Raw genomic sequence first — 22,853 nt, forward strand, 5'->3', positions numbered from 1 at the left:
CTAAGCGCTCTCTGAGCCTTCAGAGTGCCACTGCGCGAAGATCAGGGAAAGTAGTGAGCGAGAGAATCGCAGCTGTGGTCCCCAGCAGGCTCTTTCCCAGGCTCTCAGCGCTCTTTCCCCCCGCGCAGCCTCCAGATGGTCTCGCCCACTCCGACCGCAGCACACGTGGGTCGGGGAGCGCGGCGGCTGGGCCCTGCGGGCCGGCAGGCGGGCTTGCGGGGCGGCGGCACCAGGCGGGCGGCCGGGCGTGCCCGACAGTCACCGCGGGACCAGACAACGCTCAGGCCTCGCCACAGGTGAAGCAGGAACCCCCGTGGGCGTGTCCCCGGCGGGGCTCCGGTCCCGGCCTCGCGCGTCCAGGCGGCGCTCCCCAGCCTCAGGGCCTTTAAGTCTCCGTGGCTCGGTGGAGGGAGATTGGTTCGGTTTGGTACGTATCCCTGGCCCAAGAGTTGGAAACGCAAAACACGTTTTTTTAGTAGTGGCCCTGGAAGGACGGAGGAGGCCCAGCGTGTGAAGTGGCTTCCTGCGGAAGTTCGGTTTGAGGAACTGAAATCTGGTTTAAAAAGGCCTAGAGAGGGCGACACCATTATTTGAGAGGCCCTTTATTACGAAGCCACCCCTTAGTCCCCCTTTCATCTCCTGAAGTCATTTATTAATTACAGAGTTAGAAATCTGGAACTCTGAAAAAAAAAAAAAACAACTATTTCAGTTCTTATTCCTAAACCTAACGAAGTAGACATCGAGTTGAGAACTAGTGTACGATGTATTAGTGGAGTTTTTTAGGGTGTTTTCTTCCATCTTCGTGATTAAGGGCCGTGTTAGAAAACTTAATTGTGAAACCTCACAGAGCTTATGAACACATTTGCAAATGCCATACCCGCTTTTGAATACTGTGTAGGCCCTGGAGTTGACATTGCTTGTGGTTGATTCATTTCTGTTCTACAAACAGTGGAGCACTGCAAGACTGGTGGGGATAGTTACTGGGAGGGTGGATCCAGAGATAAGACCCAACCCTTCTATCCTAAACGAATTGTTAGGATGTATACATAGCAGAGAAGTGGTAATGTAAAGATAATGCTTTTGCAAATAAAAATGGAAGGTTAAAAATTAGTTATATTCACAAAGGTCTTTTGATGAATGTGGATGGAGTTTAAAAGTGAACTTGCCAGATGTGGAAGGGATATTAATTTGATTATAGAGAGACAAGAGTGAATTTGGGATGGGGATGGGTTTGCTTTGAAGTAGGACAACAAGGTTGGACAAACTTAAAATGTTAAACCTGATAGAGACCATAAGATCATTTTATTGTACCCTTAACCTTTACAAATAAATAAATAAATACTATTTTGGCCCTGGGAGTGTAGCTCAGTTGTAGAGTTCTATCTCTACCACCCTTAAAAATTGTTATTTGAGTAATTATTTGAGTAATGATAATTGTATACCATCATGGGCTAAACATTTTTTTACACCCCTTTAAGAAACTTAATTTTGTCAAGGTAGCATAACTACCTTGGTCTTCTGACTCCCAATTTGGTGCCTTTATGACTGATGCAGAGACAGATTTGGAGGCTTGTTTCCTGCCAAAATTTAACAAAAATTATTGGGAATACTTACTTCCTAAGATCACTTCAGAATGAAACTGAGACTTTCACTTTTATAAATCTCTTCCAACAAACTATAGATCTCCAAGAAATTGGATCTTCAAGTGTTTACTAAGAAATTGGATTTTCAAGTGTTTAGTCTAATGCAGAGCATAAAACAAGCTGAATTCCACAACATAAATGAACAAAGCACAAAGTTGTGTGCCGGAATTAATTCACAGAATTAATTATTTTTGATTGACTAGTCAAAAATAATAATGGTTAACATTTATAAATCATTTCCCATATGCAGGGCTCCATGCTGTGTGTTATATGGATTATCTTATTTTACATAAAATTTGTCTTTCTAATTAGCTGCTAAATGTAAAATTATTTCATATTCCTGGAGTTTAAGGTAGCAACAATCTTTCCTGTTAAAAACTACTTTTTTAGTCAAAATATACATTTATGCCTGTCTGCTTGCTTATTTGTTTCTGTCACTTTGTTTTGCTTGCTATTTTGACCTTTTCCTTTTGAAGGCTATTCTTTTTCTTGTTTTCTACAGAGAAACTGAATTTGACAAAACTAGTTTTGTTCAATTTCCCTTTTAAGAACAGCTTCATCTTTGAAATAATCAACAGAGTTCAGCTCTAAGAACGAAGCAAGAAAGCCTTCACTGTTCAATATTGCAATGATAATGTTGTGATGATTCCTTTAGGACAAGAGTGGTTTCTTTCTGTTTATTTTGTGACTATGTACATAAAATGCATTTGAATAACTCAATGTTATTTTTTTAATTTTTTAAAATTTTTGATGGACCTTAATTTATTTATATGTGGTGCTGAGAATCAAACCCAGTGTCTCACACATGCTAGGCAAGCATTCTATCACTGATCTATGACCCTATCCCTCAATATTATTTTGATTAGCAGTGTTCTTCTTAAATATCCTTCAAACCATATTCCAAGAGCACTTAACTACCTCACTATCTTCTTAAAAAATGATTAACAGATGATTTGGTTATGTATAATTTGAACATTTAAAGATTTTTGTTTTAATGATTTTCTTACACCACTGATTTTGCTTTTTACTGTTAAATTGTAAATCTTATCTTTATTATTCCACTTCAGAAAATCCTATTTTTCAGCTTATAACTAAGACTGCGTTGTTTGTGGCTTTTCCTATATATAAGAAACATTTCACTACTTTAGTCTAATCAAATTTAATTAAACACCTTTAATTTAGGAAAAAAAATAATTTCCAGTTTATGTTTTTGTTGTTTGAATACAATTTAAAATATTTAAATAAACTGAATTTCTCTTTTGATAGTTATCGTTTTCCTTTGTAGATTACTTTAGGAAAAATGACCTTGTCAGCCCAACAGATACTCAGATGGTTCAACTCAATTAAGTCGAGCCACTTCATTAATGCCACACAACTCACAAAACGTTTTCCAAGACCAGGGAAAACATGGTTACAAAGCTCTTCTGCTTGGCCTCAGATGTCCTCTGACAATTGTTTTCTCCAGTGGGGATTTAAGACTTACAGAACTTCCTCCTTATGGAGTAATTCCCAGTCTACCAACTCAAATAGGCAAGAGAATAATTCTGCCCAAAGCACTCTACTTCCTTATGTGAATGAGCAGTCAGAGAAGACACAGAAGATGCCCTGCTTTGACTCCGACCTGACTCTAGAAGGTAATTCTCAACTTTTAGAAAAGTCCCACTTTCCCTGCTTGGTAGTTTAAAGGAGCTACTTGTTTACATTTTGCTAGGCCATTTCTATTCATACTTTGTACCAGGCAGGAAAAGGAACGATGCCAGCTCTATTTATTTACTGTTCTTTTACTTTGATTTTACTAGTATGCATAAGATTATCTTATATAAATAAAATAGATTATATATATATATATATATTTATATAAATAGATTATATAATATGTATTTTTATATTACATTTGCTTTCTAAATGTTTCATTACTTAGAGTATTTAAATTTTTTTTCTTTTGGACCAGGTATGATGACACATGCCTGTAATCACACCTTTTCAGGAAGCTAAGTTAAGAGGATCACAAGTTTGAGGCCAGCTGGGCAATTCTGAGAGATCCTCTCTCAAAATTTAAAATAAGAGCTAGAGAATATAATTCAGTGGAGATCACTTGCCCAGCATGCATCAAGCACTGGGTTCAATCCCAGTACTAAAAAAAACAAAAACAAAACAAGATTAGATTTATTAGGGTATAATTGGTATCAAATAAAATCCATCTTTTGGGGTATATGATTCTTTGAATTTTGATGTATATATGTAGTTGTATAACAACTACCAGTCATCAAATAGAACAGTTATATCACTGCTAAAGTTCCCTTGTGTTTTTTTAGTCAGTCCTTCCTTTCTAGTGCCTCCTGTTCTAGGAATTCAGATTTTACCATATATGGAATAATATTCAATTATGTACAAAATGATAGAGAGCTGGACACAGGGAGGAGAGAAGGTGGCTAAAAAAGTGAGAAACAGAACAAGAGATCACAGTCTGGATTCCTTAGCTTAAGGTAAATTACATTCCCAATTGTCTAACATATTGTTTTATTAAAAATATATATATTTAGATACACACACACACAAAACCACACACCGTAGAATCAGTGCTAGACCAGAAAGACTGCAGGTGGTAGAGACAGACATCATCTTAAAGGCACTGGAGAATAACTGGGAGAAGAGGGCACTGCATCAAAGCAGAATTTTCAGAATGTCATGACTAACCTATGAGATTCAGGCTGTTGAATATGTTGTACTTTTGGCCAAGTTAACAAGCTATGGTAGACTGATTCTCTTCCTCAAAATGTACTTGAAGGGCAGTTGATCCTTTTAACACTTTTACCTGTCATTGAAAAGTGGAGGAGAAAAGTTTTGTGCCTTGAAACTTACTAACAAATTTCTTATCTTAGAGAAAAACAGTAGTTGATCTTTCTAAATAGTCATAACCTTACCTCTTGGTACTTAGAATATTTTTTGATTTCTTGAACAATTAATTCTGAAATGATCTCAAGATTTAACTAGCAAACGACACAAACCAAGGAAGAAGTGGGCTTTGGAGAAATAGTCTGAAGCACTAACTTGCTTCTCTTTCTACATGCCTGTCTTCAAAGAACTGGACGATTTGCCTCCCTTGTCTCCATTGCATCCACTTTCTGAAGAAGAGGCTGTTCAGATTGTTGCACACCCTCCACTGCCTCCAGATTCATTCACACTTCGAGACTATGTAGATCATTCTGAGACTCTGCAGAAGTTAGTGCTTTTAGGTAAGTTTGAGTACCCTACAAATACTTTAGTATACTTTTGGGGTTTTGTTTTATTTATTTATTTATTTATTTATTTATTTTACCTTATTCAACATTTAAATCTTTATCAAAGTAGTATATAAACATATGAGCAAAAGTTAAATAGTGTGAAAGGCTCTGTTTCTCTTTACTGACCTTGTATCCCATTTACTGAAGGTATCTACTTTTATCACTGTACTTAACTTCCACATTTTAAAAGCAGTTGCTTATAATACTATCTCTTTTTTCATCAATTTTAGACAACAGTCGATCTTTTATATATACACATTTTTTTTCCATATTCTCTAAAATTCCCTTGGTGTGTTACATTATAATTTTTAGATATGTCATTAGTCTTGGTGTGTTACATTATAATTTTTAGATATATCATTAGTCATTGTAATCAAATGTATATTTGTTGTTTCCTTCCTGTATAACTTTTCTTTTTCCTGGAGTTAATAATTGCCTTGTTTTTTATTTGATTAATTTTCTTTGTCTCTTAGTGTTAAATTTTCCCACACCTTCCAATAACCTTTCGGGACAGTTTTTCCAGTGAGTAATTATCAGATCCATGGCACACCATTGCCTGTTTTCCCTGTCACTCCCTGACTTTTCTCCTGGAGCTCATGTCCTAATTTGGATAATTTCTCTTTTGGCTTATTCTCTAACTACCTTAGCTTGTTGACTAGTTGGATATAGATAGTGAAATGGCCAGGGCACCTCACTGAAAACTTCAATTTAGTTATTTTTAATCTAGCTTCTTATTGTAACATTCTGATTTTCCCATTACCTCTTCCTGGTTGTCTCCTGCTTACTTTTTCAACTTTATCCCTTGATACTTCCCTCTTTTGGTTGGCCAGCTCTGACAACTGAAGAACTTAGCTTAAATTCCAATAACTTGAAAATGTTTTCTTTGACCCTGAAGAAGGGTCCTCCTTTAAGCTCCCACTTCCTTCCCTGCTTATTTTTGAACCTAGCATTAATGGTAATGTGTGATGATTGTTGACACATCTGTCCCTGTGCTCAATTAGCTGAATGTGACCCAAATATATAAGGAATGGCCTTTGTTCATAAGAAACTTAAAGTGTTCAGAAACATCTAAAGACATATACTTTAAAGTAGCTGGAATACAAGGATGAAAGGTAATGTGTCAGACTCATATCAGAGATCAGAGATACAAATAAAGTTTTTCATGAATCAACATAAGTGTCCATCAGTAAATGAAGAGATAAAGAAAACATGCTATACACAATGGAATACTATCTTTTTTTTTTTTAAGTTGTATGTGGACAGCATGTCTTTATTTTATTTATTTTTATGTGGTGCTAAGGATCAAACTTAGTGCCTCATATGTACAAGGCAAGCACTCTGCCACTGAGCTCCAGCTCCAGCCCATATTATTCATTCTTAAGAAGGAAATCCATTGGCAACAATGTGGATGAAAAGCATTATTCTAAGTTAAATAAGATAGACACAGAAAGACAAATACCACATGATCTCACTTACATGTGAGAACTAAAAGAAAAAGCCAAACACATAGTAGCAGAATAGAATGGTGGTAGAAGGAGGCAATAGAGGAAGGTATAAGGAGATATCTGTCAAAACTTACAAAGTTTCAGTGAAATGGAGGAATAAGTTTTACAGATCCAAAGTGCAGCATGATAACTATAGTTAATGTTCTGTGTACTTGAAGACTGCTGAAAGAGTGGGTTTTAAATGTTTTTGTGTCACATAAAAAATTGGTGAATATTTGTAATGGTGAATATGTTAATAGCTTTAGGTAATTATTCAGTAGCATGTGTATATATATGTGTGTGTATATATGTGATATATGTATATATATATATATATATACACACACACATATATATACACATACATATATACATATATAAAACATCTGTTTTACACCCAAAATATACATAATGAAGTGTCCAGAGAGTTCAAAAGTGAGAGATGACATCTACTATGAGCAAGAAAGCCAGTTACCTTTCTTTTCAAAACAACTCTCTTTGCCTATGGCAGCTCTATGGTGATGCAAGACAATCCTGAGATGCAGTCCCTACCTTTACACAATTTATAGTACATCACAGCCTTGGAATATGTTTTAACCATTCCTTCTGTATGCTAATATCCAACAGCATGTCTTAGAATTAATTTAAAGGACATTAACTTAGAAAAACCATGATTGCTTTGCCAAACCATGGTTTTGAATATTCTTCTGTTTGCTTTGCAGAGCTGTTTCTGCCTTTTTCTGCTTGTTCTTTATGCCAGGTGGCCAGCCATTGTGTGCTAGAGCTCTACAGCAGGGGGCCAGCTGGGTTCTGGGCAGCTTCACCTGGCGGGAGACACCTACAGTGTGGAGACTAGAAGGGCCTACTGGGAGTGTTTTCCTCCCTTCTTTGGGTCCAGTTGCTTTCTCCATGACAACAGCTCCTTCTGAGCAGTCCTTCCTTAATAGCTTCTCTCTCTCTCTGATCTCTGGTGCTGGAAGTGCCCTCCGGTGTTCCTATCTCCCTTCATCTATGTCACCCTATTAGTCCTCCTTAAAGTTCTTTTCTTTTGAACTTTATAGGGCACTATCTGTTGCCTGTCAGACCCTGATAACTAAATACGGGTTATTGTACCTAAATGCAATGGTATATTTGTAGTTACTGAACTGATGAGAATAAAGCCCAACTAGACTGACCATCTACAGGTTAGATCATAATACTACCCATTTATTTTTTATCCCCAGTGCTTAGCAGAAGTCCTGGCATTCAGTGACTGTTTTTTTCAAGTTAATGAAATTTGAGTAAAACCAAGTGATCTGGCTGAGCAGGTACTATCCTGATGAGATTCTTTTCTCCATTGGTATTAAAAAGTAGCTTTTCAGGGGCTGGGGCTTAGAGCACCTACCTTGCACATGTGAGGCACTGAGTTTGATCCCAGCACCACATAAAAATAAATAAACAAAATACAGATATTAAAAAAAAAATAGCTTTTCAGGATTTCTGCTTTAACACAGTCATGGTGTGACAGCTCATGCTGAGCAAGGCACTTCAACACATGAAAGCTCTAATATTTACTTAAATTTGAAGTCTAAGCCCTTTGTGCTATTTTTAAAATCCTCCTCCCACAGATATTTGGAACCAGTTTCCATCTTATTTCTTTATCCATCCAGTAATTGGATTTATTGTCTATTAAAATTATTTTAAAATTATAAAAGAATTACATCTAGTTGTTAAAAATGCATATATTACAAGAAATAGATCTTTCCTCTTTACATCTTCATTTCACTTCCCAATGGTGATCATTCTTACTGAGATGTTTAAGATGTTTTAAGTTTTCCAGACCTTTTTCCAAACAAACAAATATGTGTCACACAGAAAGCCATTCATATATCTTCCATATGTATGTATATATATATATTTTTTTTTCTTGATACCAGGGATTGAACCCAGGAGCATTTTACCACTGACCCACATCCCCACCCCCACCCTACCTTTTTATATATATTTTATTTTTTAGAGACAGGGTCTTGCTGAGTTGCTAAGGGCCTCACTAAGTTGCTGAGGCTGGCTTTGAACTCATGATCCTCTTGCTTCAGCCTCCCAAGCCACTGCATCTTATATTTTTTTGAAATTAAACAATACTGTATTTTGAGTTCTGTGTTTTCTTTCAGTAGTTAGTATACTTTTAGATTCTTAACTACATGGAATTAATTTTGCATAAGATACAGAAGAATTTTTAATTTTTTTACAAGATAGTTAGTGGTCCATATTATATATTTTTTAAAAAATATTTTTTTTTTTAGTTGTCAATGGACCTTTTTTTTTTTTTTTTTTTTTACTCATTTGTATGTGGTGCTGAGGATCTAACCCAGCTCCTCACATGAGTGAGGCAAGTGCTCTGCCTCTGAGCTATAGCTCCAGCCCTGGTCCCATTATATTTTAATGAATGTTTTTCTTATTGATATAAAATGCCATTATTAGCCTACAGTAAATTACTTTAGTTCATCCCATTCTGTTTTCTAGTCTTCATTTTGTGTGTGTGTGTGTGTGTGTATGTGTGTGTGTTTGTGTGTGTGTATTCTGTTTAAACTGTTTTGCTAATTGTGGTTATGTGTTTAATATTAAGAAATTTGGATTTAGAATTATATTTAGGTCTGCTTTTCTGATCACATTTACCATTAAAGAAAGAATGTTTTTATTTCATTGTTTTTATATGTAATACTGTAAAGTTGCCTCTAGAAATCAGTTCTGGGGTTATTTTTAATCTGAAGGAATATTTTCAATATTATGAAATTTGAGTCTAAACTTAAGGTTTTATGTTATCTAAATGTTTATTTCAAAAATGTGGGAGAGGCTTTCGTTTTCATCTCTTAAAATCAGATAAAAGGAAAAAGAATGAAATCCTCAGTTTTAATGAGAATTTTGAATTACACGTTCTTTGATTCTCTGAAGAATGCTTTAAAATATCACCTTGGTTTCTCCCCCTTTTTTTACTTTTTCTCATGTTTCTTGTCTTGTTTACTTAAATTATATAAGATAAGAAGGGTACATAAAGGTTAAAGGTTGTGTACTTGCTGCTTTCTGTAGTGCTTGAGGATTGTATGTGTGCACACATTCTCAGACATTTGTAAGCCCCTTTAAGGTCCTTGTCTCTGCCATAAAGACCTGGAGATGCCAGTGATGAGTAAGAAATAGGGTAATTTTTATTCCCCCTGTGAAGGGGATGGGATCATGAGCATATTTTTTAAATAGTAATTTTACTTAAGGAAATTATTTTAAAATTTCAAAGTAACAATTTGTTCATAGAGTTTATACCCTGCAAATTTACCAGTAGAGCAGTTCCCAAGGAGATCATTAAAGGGATCCCAACTATCTTTCAAACCATATCCCAGAAGCCATAGAAATTATAAATGAATTATAATACTATAATTCATTTTAATTTGTTTTATTTCTGTAACCAGTTTAGCTATAGATATTTAGAAGTTTCTATTTTGTTTATTTCAGTTCTCCTTTGAATAGGTTATTCCTCAGTAATTTCTAATGCTTATATGTATGAACTTTAATAGCTAAACTAAGAAATAGTTTTCAAACAGTATTTATAATTTATTGTAGGAGTGGATTTGTCCAAGATAGAAAAACATCCGGATGCAGCCAACCTTCTTCTAAGACTGGATTTTGAAAAAGACATTAAGCAAATACTCCTGTTTCTCAAGGATTTGGGTTTAGAGGATAACCAGTTGGGAACATTCCTGACTAAAAACTATGCTGTTTTCTCTGAAGACCTTGAAAATCTTAAGATCAGGTAGGGCTTTTAGAATGATTTTTCACATAACCTAAGAAGTGGCTATAGAGGAAATATATGTGTAAGAAATTTTTTAAGTCTCTGTTGTATAGGATCTACTGAGATAATGAGCATGAATGTTATTTTTTTTGTTATGGATTTTCTTTGATTTGAATTATTTATTCAACTGCTTATTATTATTTCATTGTTTCATCTATTGCTAAGTCAGTACTTAACTATTTCTCTTCAGAAACTGGTATAAGTTGTTTTTTAATGACTATTAACAAATAGTTATATTTTCTGAGAGTACTCTTAGTTCTGAAAACATGATCTTGTGTGGTTTTTCTATATCCAATTTTTAATAGTAGACATTTGACATTCTGACAAATTATTGTCTAATTTTGTTAATCATGTCATAAGTTAACTATTTTGGTTATTCCTTTCTTCTTTAAATATCACTTTATTTTATTTTTTTAATTGTTGATAGACTTTTATTTTATTTATTTATATGCTAAGAATTGAACCCAGTGCCTCACACATGCCAGGCAAGTACACTATGGCTGAGCCTCAGTCCCAGCTCCTAAATAGCACTTTAATAATCAACTTTGTACTTCATTCAACATTCAAAGAATTGTTGACTGAGAGAATCTTTAGTGAGACAGTGTTGATCTGTGAGTGAAGGTCCTGCTAGGCATCAAGAACCACACAGAATAAGACAAGTCCCTGTCCTGAAGTTAACAGTTTGAATTCCCCCCAACTCTTATCTAAATCAGTCCATGTTCCAGGATTCAATAAATGGGGGGCACTATTTACTTGTTGCTGAGGAAATGCTGGTATTAACTTTGACTTCTCTTCTTTTGTCATCCACATCTAACAAATTATCAAGGCCCATTGGTTCTACTTTATTTTCTCTCAAATTAGTGTGTTTCTCTTAATCTCCACTTGAAATACTTTGCCTCAGTTCCTAATTATTTCATACCAATAATTTCATACTCCAGTAGTCTCCTAGTTAGCCTGCAACTAATCTTGACACCGCCCCCCCCATACTATTTTCCACACTGGAAAATAGCCTCCCTACATTTCAGAAAGTTTGCTGTTTCTTATACCTTCTCGAACCTTTTCTCTGAATTAGGAAAAACAAACAAAAGAAAACTATAATCCTTGCACAAAACAACTTGAGCCCTTATATAGTCAAGGCAATTGCCTGGACTCCAGACATAAAACTTGTCCCCTGTCCCATCATGTGGCTTACAGTCTAGTGTGATACAGATAGGCTGTCACAGTAAAGAGGCAGAAAGTGATTCCAGGAAACTCTTACATCCAGTGCTGCTTCCCCTGGCTGCCAGAACACTTATTGCCTCCCCACTAGACAACAAGCTTGCCTTGTTGCTCAGAAGTTGCTCCAAAGAAACATCAATACCTCACAATGGGGATTCTTTCAGAGACTATACCATGATTTTTACTGTCATTATTATACATGGTAGGCACAGAAAGGTTCAGTAATTTGCCCAAGATTAAAAGAGTTAATTTTAAGTGACAGAGCTGGAATTCAAACCCACTCAATACAACTCCAGAGTGTTGGCTATTGAGTCATAATGTTTCCCTATGTTTAATTTTGTGAAGGAAATTTAAACTTTAAAGGAACTTAAGTTACCCGTTTAAGATCACACATTCTCATAAGACCTAAGGAATCTTCTCTAATATAGATAGTTTGATCAGTGATTCCTAAACCTGGCTGACTATCAGATGGAACTGTTTAACATTTCTTAATTACTTAGAATTTTTTAATAGGTAATATATCCCCATATACTCAAAAGGACATATGATGAAAAATAAACTTCTTGACAGCAGTTTTAATAATATTTTAGTCAGACACAACATGGCTGCCCGTCCCCCTTTCCCCAAGAAAGTTATCCTATTTCCCCTCCTTCTTCTGCTCCTTGGCCTTCCAAGACTCAATTAATTTTAATAGATATTGCATTTATCTGAGTTGTTTTCCAGTTTATAATTCCCCCAGTAGTATACAGAAGTGCAATTTCTCTGTTATCTTCATTAATAGCTACTACCATCCAGGTTTGTGTCTACCTTCTAGGAATATTCTGTCCTATATAAGAATAAACACACACACACACACACACACACACACACACATACACACACATAATTGGTAGCAATTATACATACTATTTTACACCCCACTTTTCTTAACTATATCTTGGAAATGTTTCTTTCTTACACACTTTCTATTCTTTAATCCAGAATAATCCACACTATAGATCTATTTAGTACCCTACTTATAAACCTCCAGGGTCTTTCTGTTCTTTCCTGTCACAATGCTTTAGCAATTCCTGTACACCTCATTTCACCAATATTACCTGTAAGATACATTTCTAAAAGTGGAATTGAGAGGTCAAAGGATATATTCATTTGTAATTTTAATAGATATTGCATTTATTTGAATTGTTTTCCAGTGTATATTCCCCCAGTATAGAAGTCCAATTTCTCTGTTATCCTCACTAATAACAGTGTTATCAACTTTATGATTCCATCTTACAAGTAAAAATAATACCTCTTTGTTAATTTTGGAAACACACAACAAATGTTGGAGTACTTTTCATGTTACAGATTACTTTGTATGTGTTGAATTCCTATTTAAATTTCCTTTTCTGTAAATTATTTGTCTTTTGCCATTTTTTTCTTTTTTCTTTTTTCTTTTTGGAGCCAGTGATTGAACCCAGAAGTGCTGTACCACTGAGCTACATCCCAGTCCTTTTTATTTTTTTGAAACAGGGTCTTGCTAAATTGCCTAGGCAGGCCACCAATTTATAATCCTACCTCAGCCTCCCAAGTCACTGATTTCAGGTGTGTGCCGCCACACTTGGCAACATTATTTAATTGGGCTTTTTTTCTTTCTTGTAAACATTTCTTTTATATGTTAGAAACATTTGTTCTTTCTTTAAGGCATTTTGCAAATATTTTTCCCAGTCATTTTTTTGACTTTGTTTTATAGTATTTCTTCATATAATTAAATTTATCAATTGTTTCCTCTCATGCCTCAAAGGAGCTACTTTGAAGGAGTAATATTCAGCTGACTAAAGTAATTAAGTTTAGTGCAGAACCATCATAAGCTTTAGATGTAGGCATGTTACATTCTAATTTGTATTATTAGCATTGATTATTTGATGATCCAAGACAAATTATTTAGCTTCTTTGAATCTATATTTCTTCAAATGTATTGTGGATAATTTATCTGGCTCATAGAATTTTTTATTTTTCTGTAACAAGTAAACAAGATAACATCTTGATATATTTAGGCATATAATAAAACTACCCTTTACTATATTTTTAGATTTTGAAAAGTCAGTTAAACTTTTTATATTATACTACCATATTTGGGTTCCCAGAAACTTGGGAACATTTCTGAGTTGTTAACAAAATACATATTAAAAGACTGTAGTGGGCTGGGGCTGTAGCTTAGTAGCAGAGCAGTTGCCTAGCATGAATGAGGCACTGGGTTCAATCCTCAGCACCACATAAAAATAATCAAATAAAATAAAGGCATTCTGTCCATCTACCACTACAAAAAAAATTTTTTAAAAAATTCAATTGCAAAAAAAAAAGACTGTAGTAAAATTATTTATGAAAATGTATGTTAAATATGCTAACATTAAAAAAAAATCTTTTCTCAGTTGCAGCCTTTCTTCAGGGGTCCAGATCTCTTATATTCTTAGTTGGTGTTTTTCTGTTCTTAGTTTTTCTGTTATTACCATGTAATAAATCAAATTAAATGAAAAAGGAATCTACCTATTTGCTGGATTTCTGTTCTCGCGACTAAAAGGCTCAGGGGTCACTCTAGTTAAACTGGGCTAACTGGGCTGCACGAAATAACCACACAAGAGACACAAATACCCTTTTCTTTGGGGTTGCTGTGATGGCTCCTCTGACCTTAAGGGTCCGCAGAAAGAGAGAGAGAGAGAGAGAGAGCGCACATGCGCTGACTCCTTTTATTGAGGAGAAGCTATTCAAATGAGGCAAGGGGTCAGGTTTCAGGGGGCTGAGTCTATCTTCATGATGTCCACTGTCAGGTTGACTGACACCGGGGTAGGCCACACCCAAGGGCAGAGTAAGAGAAGGGGACACACACAAGATTCTATCCTAAACAGGGCAAGGGGTTATATTACAAAGGAACAGGTGAGCATAGCTTCACCCATGGGGCTGTAGCAAGACACACCCATTTCTGTGACTGAGCGCCTCAGCACCCAGCTGGGGAGTGTAACTCAGTCACCCGTAAGGTTGGCCTCCCACACCTATTAGTGGATTTCAGAATTATTTTCCGCCCAGCACACTGGTGCACACCTGTAATCCCAGTGGCACCGGAGGCTGAGACAGGAGGATTTCGAGTTCAAAGCCAGCCTCAAAAAGCAAGGTGCTAAGCAACTCAGCAAGACTCTGTCTCTAAATAAAATATAAAAAATAGGGCTGGGAATTTTAATAGATATTGCATTAAAATATCTATTAAAATTGAGTAGATTTTAAAATTCAGTGGTTGAGTACCCTCAGTTCAATCCCTGGTAGTCCCCTCAAAATAAATAAATAAATAAAAATTTTAAAGGATCTGGAGATGAAGTTCAGTGGTAAAGTGCCCCTGCATTCAGTCCCCAGTATGAAAAAATTAAAAGAAAATAAGATTTCCGTATTCCTTCAGCCACACAGGATTATTTTCTATTTTCAATCTAAACGAAAATCATTCTAGAGCCTATGGACAAATGTTCAGTTTTATCCATGTTCACATCATTATTACAGAATTTTTTTTATTTTATTGTATTTTTCTATTAAGGAATGTTTTCTATTTTATTTTGTTTTTCTATGATTTATTTATCCTTTATTTTTTCTTTATAATTGTGAAGCTAGTAAATGTTTACCATATACATGTATTTTTGTTTACTTTTCTAGGGTGGCTTATCTACAATCAAAAAATTTTAGTAAGACAGATATTGCACAGATGGTCAGAAATGCCCCATTTCTGCTGAATTTTTCAGTGGAAAGACTGGATAACAGATTGGGATTTTTTCAAAAAGAACTTGAACTTAATGTGAAGAAGGTAAAGAATGAAGAGACTTTGTACATTTTCTTGTTAGGACATTTAGTAACTGTTAAACCTCGTGTTTCTAACAAATGCTGGCTCATCTGAATTCTAAAAAGTCTTGGTATTTTTTAAGAAAATGAATTACCCTGCTAGTTTAAACATAAAGCTTCATCATTTTATAGTATTCCATCAACTTGGAATTTTTAAGGCTTGTTTTCAATATTTGTTTTTTCCTCAAACAGTATTATATTTTTCTGAGGTACCTATCATTTCTCCAGCTGGCTCATCTTTTAAATTTTAGCTTATTCCCTCTAATGCCTTAGTTTTCCAAACTAGTTAAATGTGCATATATAGTAATAATAAATTGTTTTGTCTCTAATTATAGACTAGAGATCTAGTTGTTCGTCTTCCAAGGCTACTAACTGGAAGTCTGGAACCTGTGAAAGAAAATATGAAGGTAGGACAGTGTAAAGCTTTTGAGAAATCATTTTCTTTCTTTACGTGTTTAAGCCCTTCGAAGGGAATACATTTTGCTATTGTCATCTTAAAGAAAATTGGATTTTGAAAGAATTTATTTATAAAAAGACATAAAATATATAAAATATAATATAAAAATATCTAGCAAGAAATTTGTGTCATTTAATGATATTTTCATATATTGATCAGATGTTACATGTGTAAGTCATCTTGCAGACACTGGTACCTATTGGTAGTATCTGGAAACTGCTTCTGTTGCCTGGCATGAGAGGCTATGTCTATATTTCCTAATCTGTGTTATCAATCTATGAAAATGCTTGTTTGCCCATTGTGACTCTTTCTATGTCTTAGGGCATTTGAGAGGCTGCATCTAAAAGACTTATGAACAGCGCAGTGGGCAGCACATTGCTATCCTTGACACCTGTGCCAATTGCCAGCTCTAGTTCTGTCACAGAACATATCAGATATTCTTTATTGTCTTTCCTCCAAAAGAAAAGTATGAAGCCAACGGCAAACAAAGAGTTAATACACAAAGCTGTAGAAGTGTCTGAAATTATATAAGGCCTATTCTCTGAGGTCCTGAAGTGTTTCATTCTTGGATAAAGAAAATGTAGTATGTACACACAATGGAGTGTTACTGAGTCATAAAGAAGAATGAGTTTATGACATTTGCCAGTAAATGGGTAGATCTGGAGACCATCATACTAAGTGAAATAAGCAAGTCTCCAAAAGTCAAAGGTTGAATGTTTTCTCTGACTTGTGGGAGCTAATCCACAACAAGAGGTAGGGGGATGGCAGGGGAAGAATAGAAGTTCAGTAGATTAAACAATGAGGAATGTTGAAAAGTGAGGGAGGATAGGAAAAGGAAAGACAATGGAAAGAATCTGACATAATTTTCCTGTGTACGTATATGAAAACATCATAGTGAATCCCACCATCATGTACATACACAAGAATGGTCCTAACTAGAATAAGATATATATTCCATGCTTATATAATTATATCAGATGCATTCTACTGTCATGTGTAACTAAAAAGAACCAATAAACAAAAATAAATAAGTAAAGTGTTTTGTTCTCAGTGCTAGGGAGGTAGTCTGTGCTTGTGGAGCTTAGAATCTGGTAGGGGGATAAAGTAAGGAATATTAAGAGTGATGGCTTGGTGGGGGAGCATTGGACACTGTGAAAGTACATGGAGAACCTACCCCTGTATGAGTGTTTAGTTTTGTCTTCTGTTTGGAATTTGGACATGTAGGTTTTTAAATAACATGTATATGATTGTGCTTTGGGAATGAAAACTCAAAAGCACTTTGGAATCTTAATGCTGGTCTATTTGTACCCAGCCCATGCAGCCATCCTGTCCAGGCCTCCCTTGTGCACTGTTATCCCATCTCATAATTATGCTGCTGCTTCTTGATGATCACCCATCATTTTCAGGAGATGGGTTTGAAATTCTGGTTACCCCAGAAGTAGTAAGCACTAATCCCTTGAGGGCATTGACATCTGTCCCCAGATTTTAAAATGTCATTATTTTAAATTTTGAGATAATAATCAATGTGTCCTTTAGTGTAGTGCCAAAATAATTATTTCTATTTACAACTTATAACAAATTAATTTTCCTATAGGTTTATCGTCTTGAACTTGGTTTTAAACATAATGAAATTCAGCATATGATCACCAAAATCCCAAAGATGCTAACTGCAAATAAAAGGAAACTTACGGAGACTTTTGATTATGTTCACAATGTGATGAGCATTCCCCACCACATCATTGTCAAGTTCCCACAGGTAATGCATGCAGCTCATGGCTCACTCTGAGAGCTGCCCTTGCGTTGCATTCAGGGCTACTACCATCCAGGTGCATGGTGGCATGTAGCTGTGGGAAGTTCACAGCTGCAGGGCAGAGGTCTGCATCTCCTAAAGAGAATTAGTGATTTGTCTGTGTCTCTTGGGTTGCCACCTACTCCTCATTCCTGTTGGAATCAGGGAGAAGAATGTGTTTTTCTTTGTTTTTCTCCACTTAAATTCCCTTAAAGATCCTTTCAGTGCTACATGAACTTTTCATTCACAGTCTAAATCTATGAATTAACAAGTGATATCATAGTGCTCTCCTACCAAAGCATAAAATAGTTCTAGTTTGTCATTATGCCAAAGCAATAGTTACATTTTCTGAACTAATCAGACTTTGCTTCTTTTTTAACTCCGGAGTGGCATAGACTTGTCTGATTCACACATGGCTGACTCCCCAAATCTAGAACTACACTTGGCACTTAGTAGGCATGCAATAAATATTTGTTGAACAAAAAGTATTAAAAGCTACAGTTGTTGGAATTTGGCTGATGGAGCAATTATAATGTAAGTAATTTTCAACTGAAAAGCAGTCACAATTTGTTTCCCCTGGGTTAGTGGGTAATTCAGTGACAATAGATCATGATAAGAGAATCTAACCTTTGTCCCCTCTAAACCCTAGTGGTTTAGTCATTTACTTAGTATATAATGAGCATCCACTATGTGGGCACTAAGGATATAAAAATAGATTTGGCTTGCATTCTTGTGGAACTTATAATGTAGTGTGGTAGACAGGGTTCTAAGAATATGATTGTTTTACATAATGTTAGGTTCTCAAGCAGAGGTCTGGTAGAGCAGTTATTCATTGTAGAAGTAGAAGAATCCTAGTAAGAGCTATTGTGTGCTTACTGTGCCAGCTCCATCTCTACTGCTTTCCTTGTACCAACTCAGTATAATAATAACAACCACCATATGAGTGCTATTTTCATCCCTATTTTACAAATGAAGAAAGTAAGCATAAAGGGATTAAGTAACCTGCCCAAGGTTACCAAGTAGGGGCAGGATTAGAACTATGTCAGTGGAGTTTAAATCACACACTTTACCAGGTATGCCACCACTCGAGAAGTGATGTTCCTCAGTCAAATAATGAGTGGCACTTAACAGAGGGAGAGAAACCTTCCAAGTGGAGGAAACTATAAACTGACAGGTACATCACAATCATTTGTTCAAAGCCCAGTCATGTAACTGTTGCTTCCAAATTGGGATTCTTAGGTTCCTGAGGTCTGGGTGTATTGCTGAAAAGTCAAAAAGTCAAATGGGGAAGTATATTAACTGAGAGGCTATGAGGGACCTGGTAAAACTGTTAAGATTTTGGCAAATGTTTTAAAATTTAGTGGTATGAAACTAATTTCATACAATAATGGTTGTGGTTGGCATATATATCTTATGATTAATTAAAATGGAGAAAGGATTAGAACTTCATAACTGGTTAATTAAGTCATCTTAAAGAAGAGGTCACAGAAGGTAAAGGATAACAAAAGCAGCTTCAGAGTCATGAACATTAAATCACTAAGGAAGAAGGAAGGAGGTTATATATTCAGGATCCCCTTAAACCTGCCTATCCACTCCCAACTGAATTTCAGTAATGCTCAGGTTAGAGGACCTTTTTTTTTTTTTTTTAATCCCTAAGACTAATACATCATTAACAAGATGAAATTGGTTGGCATATATACCATAAAATTTTTGTGACAATGGCAAAGTAGTCCTTGGTGGTCAACAACTCTCCATCCTCAAATTTAGTGATAAAGAAACCTTGAGTTATTGGAAAAGTAAACAATAGCTGATCATGAGCTATATAAATAGTTCAGACTATTATTGATTCAGAATCATTTGTGGTGTTGTCTCTTGTATGATAATTTTTAAAGCCCAAGAGTTACTGCCTAGGAGCCATACTTGGGAAAAACTAAAACTAAAGTATCTCACATCATCATTAGCAAAATAATGTAGTAATAGGAAATTAAGTTACCAAAAATGAGGGCAGAACAGGATGTCATTTGTTTTTGCATAGACAGAAAAAAGGACATGTATTGTTCCAAAAGCATACCAGCCCCATGCTGAGTTAGCACCCTGTGCTATTTTTGGTCACTGTTCTCAAAGCAAGGTTTCAACAGTTTTGCACAGTGTCCTATCCAAGTCAACTATTATTATTTTGTTTCCAGTTGAACATTGGGAAAGAGGCCTCGAGGTTATGTGCCATGCCGAGTATTATCACTGTGTCTGGTACAAGCAAGAGGAGAGCTCCAGAACTCACACTAATAGGTCATCTGGGTCTTTCCAGAAGTCTCCCAGATGTCTTGACCTCTTGCACAGGTGTGGCCAGACTTCCCATTTCACCTTCCTCTCTTGCAGTGGTCTGTAGGGACCTGGCCTGCTTCTTATTGCTTTTTAATGTGGGTTCCACACTCCCTACTCCTTGGGAGTTTTAACCTGAGGTAGGGAGACATACTTTCCCTAGTTGATCAGATCAGATGAATTTCATTTTGATTGCAGTAATTTAAAAAATAGGGAAGCTTTGCAGATTAGGAGATCTTACTTTTTTTTTTTTTTTGCAAACATAACTCTTGATCACTTATTGGAATTATCTTGAAGCCTTATTAAAACATTTCTAAGCCCTGCTCTCAAGGTTTCTGATGAGGTAGTTTTGGGAATATGTAGTTTTGGGATGAGGCCTGAGGGTTTGCTCTTCTAATAGATTGTCTCTGGAGTAGTCTATGTTCTTTGCCCACTGTGTAGCCCTTAATTTATTATTCTGCTTATTAGCTTTGAGTCCTGTTTTAATTATAATTTCTTCTTTTAAAAATATTTTTTAGTTATACATGGATACAATATCTTTATTTTGCATATTTATTTTTTTATGTGGTGCTGAGGATCGAACCCAGTGCCTCACATGTGTGAGACAAGTGCTGTGCCACTGAGCCACAACCCCAGCCTCTAATTATAATTCCTTATCTAATGATTTTATTGGGGTGCTTGGGATCAAACCCAAGCCTCTCATATGCTAAACATGTACTCTGAGCTATAACTCTAGTCTATTTAGTCATAATTTCTTAGCAGAAACTACAGAATTTAAGTCTTGTTGCATTAGTCATATTTAGTGAATATGTGGTCAGTATATTTGTTAACCTATTAAAATATCTGGCTAAGTAAACTTGAAATTTCAACTTTTATTGTATAATGTTTTTAAAACATTTTTCTTTTTCCAGGTATTTAACACAAGGTTGTTTAAAATCAAAGAAAGACACCTATTTCTTACCTATTTGGGAAGAGCACAGTATGATCCAGCAAAACCTAATTACATCTCTTTGGACAAATTAGTATCTATTCCTGATGAAATATTTTGTAAAGAGATTGCCAAAGCCTCTCTACAGGACTTTGAAAAATTCTTAAAAACTCTTTAGTTTTTGATCAATATTAACATGTAATGTTGTAAAATGAACATATGTATGAGTAAAATATATTTTAAAATAAATGCCTTAGGTCTCAATTTATATTAGAAACAATTTTTTTGATATTATATATTTGGGTACATACATTCTGGTAGAACTTTCTTACAAGTTACTATTGACTTAATTCTTATTTTGCTCAACCATGTCCTCAACTAAAATTAATAAGCTTAGAGAAAAGAAGTGAAGTGAGAGTACTATATGCTGGAACTTTGCCATTCTGATGAATATGGCAACAGTGGAAGGTTTTCCTGCTCTAACATTCACAAATCTTTTCAAGTGGTTTCATTTCTTTAGGTGGCTTTATTTCCTTTGAAATGTTATGAGTTTCTAGAGCATAATACACCACCCATCTAATAACTACTACTCAATGCTCCAAACATATTCTACTTTGGATTATCTACAATGTTGTCTTGCTGAACACAGATATTCAAAATTGCCTGTAATTGGCTACTAAAATTCAGCAAAGGGAAAGGGACAAGGAGGAAAGTTTGAAGAGGAAGAGAGGCAGTAAGACAGTAACAGCCATAATAAACTAACTTACTACCAGCAAGCAGATCTATAACATGAATACCCTCACCACATGTATTATCCTGGGCAAGTGATTTTATCACTGAGTCTTTGCTTCTATATTTGTAAAATAAGGCACCATGACTATCTGCCTTAGGATCACCAGATTGGGTAGACTTTAACATCGATGTACTCAATGAACCGTACTTGTTATTTTCACTCTTGAGAAATTCCTTCTCTTAATAGCCAATGAGATTTGGCCCATGGGGCATATGGGACATTATCAAGTAGATTCTTTTTTGTTGTTGTTGTTAACCTTTTATTTATTTATTTTTATGTGGTGCTGAGGATCAAACCCTGGGCCTCACATGTGCTAGGCAAGCACTCTACCACTGAGCCACAACCCCAGGTCTCAATTAGATTCTTAATAAACATTTGGATATTGGGGTATGCTTGGAACCTTGTGCTATTATTTAAAGAGGTCTAGTCATTCTACTGGAGAAGCGAGTTGGAAAGAAAAAAAGAGATACCTGGCCAAACCCCTTGGTCCACACATGCCAACCAAATGCCAGATGTGTGAGGCAGCTATGAACTATGTAGAAATATGTAGCTGGATTCAAAATTGGAAGAAATTGATTTAAAGTCACCAACTTTGGGGGTTATGTGCACAAGCATTTTGTAGTGTGCCTGATGTCTTGAAAGAAACTTGAGAAACCTAATTTGTAATTGTTCAGAATCAGGTATAGTGTCCTTCCTGTAAAGATACTTTGTTCATTCACTCAGCAAACATTTGAGGTCCTAAAACACAGTGGCAAAGGTGACACAGATGTGTGCTTTCAGAGTATTCTCCAACAGATGAAGTCAATAAACAGGAAACAATGAAGAAAGTACTGCTGGGAAAACAACATGGAACTATCTTGCCTGGTCTTCCTGCACCACAGAACTTCATTTTGCCATTTTAAACAATATCAGATTAGGTTAGCTATGCTACGGTAACAAATGTTCCTAAAATCCCGAGTGATTTAAAAATCATACACATTTCTTCTCATACACACTCTTGGGACCACAAGGGCTGTGTTCCATGTTATTTTGGTTATACAGGTCAATGTATCCTGAATGTCTTCTGGCTGTACATGATGTAGAATCACACCAGTCATGTAATCATATATGTACACAGAGTGATTTTACGTCCAGTTCATTCTACAATGCTTCATACCCTTCCCTTCCCTTCACTCCCCTCTGCCTAATGCAAAGTACCTCCAGTTTTCCTTAGCCCCCTCCCCTTATTGTGAAGTAGCACCCACATATCAGAGAAAACAT

General features: G+C 35.6%; 1 protein-coding gene across 3 annotated transcripts; it reads left to right on the forward strand.

Annotated features, from left to right (window-relative positions):
• Positions 1-25: 25 nt before the first annotated feature.
• Mterf3 (mitochondrial transcription termination factor 3) lies at positions 26-21,049 on the forward strand. Of its 3 annotated transcripts, XM_040293839.2 has the most exons (9): positions 26-427; positions 2,929-3,277; positions 4,727-4,879; positions 10,003-10,192; positions 15,125-15,272; positions 15,643-15,714; positions 17,359-17,520; positions 19,740-19,890; positions 20,784-20,867. In XM_040293839.2, the coding sequence occupies exons 2-9, from the start codon at positions 2,944-2,946 to the stop codon at positions 20,789-20,791; spliced, it is 1,218 nt and encodes a 405-aa protein (XP_040149773.1). In that variant the 5' UTR covers positions 26-427; positions 2,929-2,943; the 3' UTR covers positions 20,792-20,867. The 3 variants fall into 3 exon arrangements, with proteins under 3 accessions (XP_040149773.1, XP_040149772.1, XP_005316381.1); XM_040293838.2 differs by lacking the exon at positions 19,740-19,890 and having other exon boundaries at positions 29-296; positions 20,784-21,049; XM_005316324.3 differs by lacking the exon at positions 19,740-19,890 and having other exon boundaries at positions 31-427; positions 20,784-21,049.
• Positions 21,050-22,853: the final 1,804 nt, after the last annotated feature.

The sequence above is a fragment of the Ictidomys tridecemlineatus genome, chromosome 7 (assembly GCF_052094955.1).
Source record: "Ictidomys tridecemlineatus isolate mIctTri1 chromosome 7, mIctTri1.hap1, whole genome shotgun sequence".
Classification (NCBI taxonomy): Eukaryota; Metazoa; Chordata; class Mammalia; order Rodentia; family Sciuridae; genus Ictidomys; species Ictidomys tridecemlineatus.

Coding starts and splice junctions, on each gene's coding strand:
- Mterf3 (XM_040293838.2), top strand. CDS start 2,944: ATGACCTTGTCAGCCCAACAGATACTCAGATGGTTCAACTCAATTAAG. Junction 15,273..15,642: donor TTGAACTTAATGTGAAGAAG/GTAAAGAATGAA, acceptor CTCTAATTATAG/ACTAGAGATCTAGTTGTTCG. Junction 17,521..20,783: donor TCATTGTCAAGTTCCCACAG/GTAATGCATGCA, acceptor TTCTTTTTCCAG/GTATTTAACACAAGGTTGTT.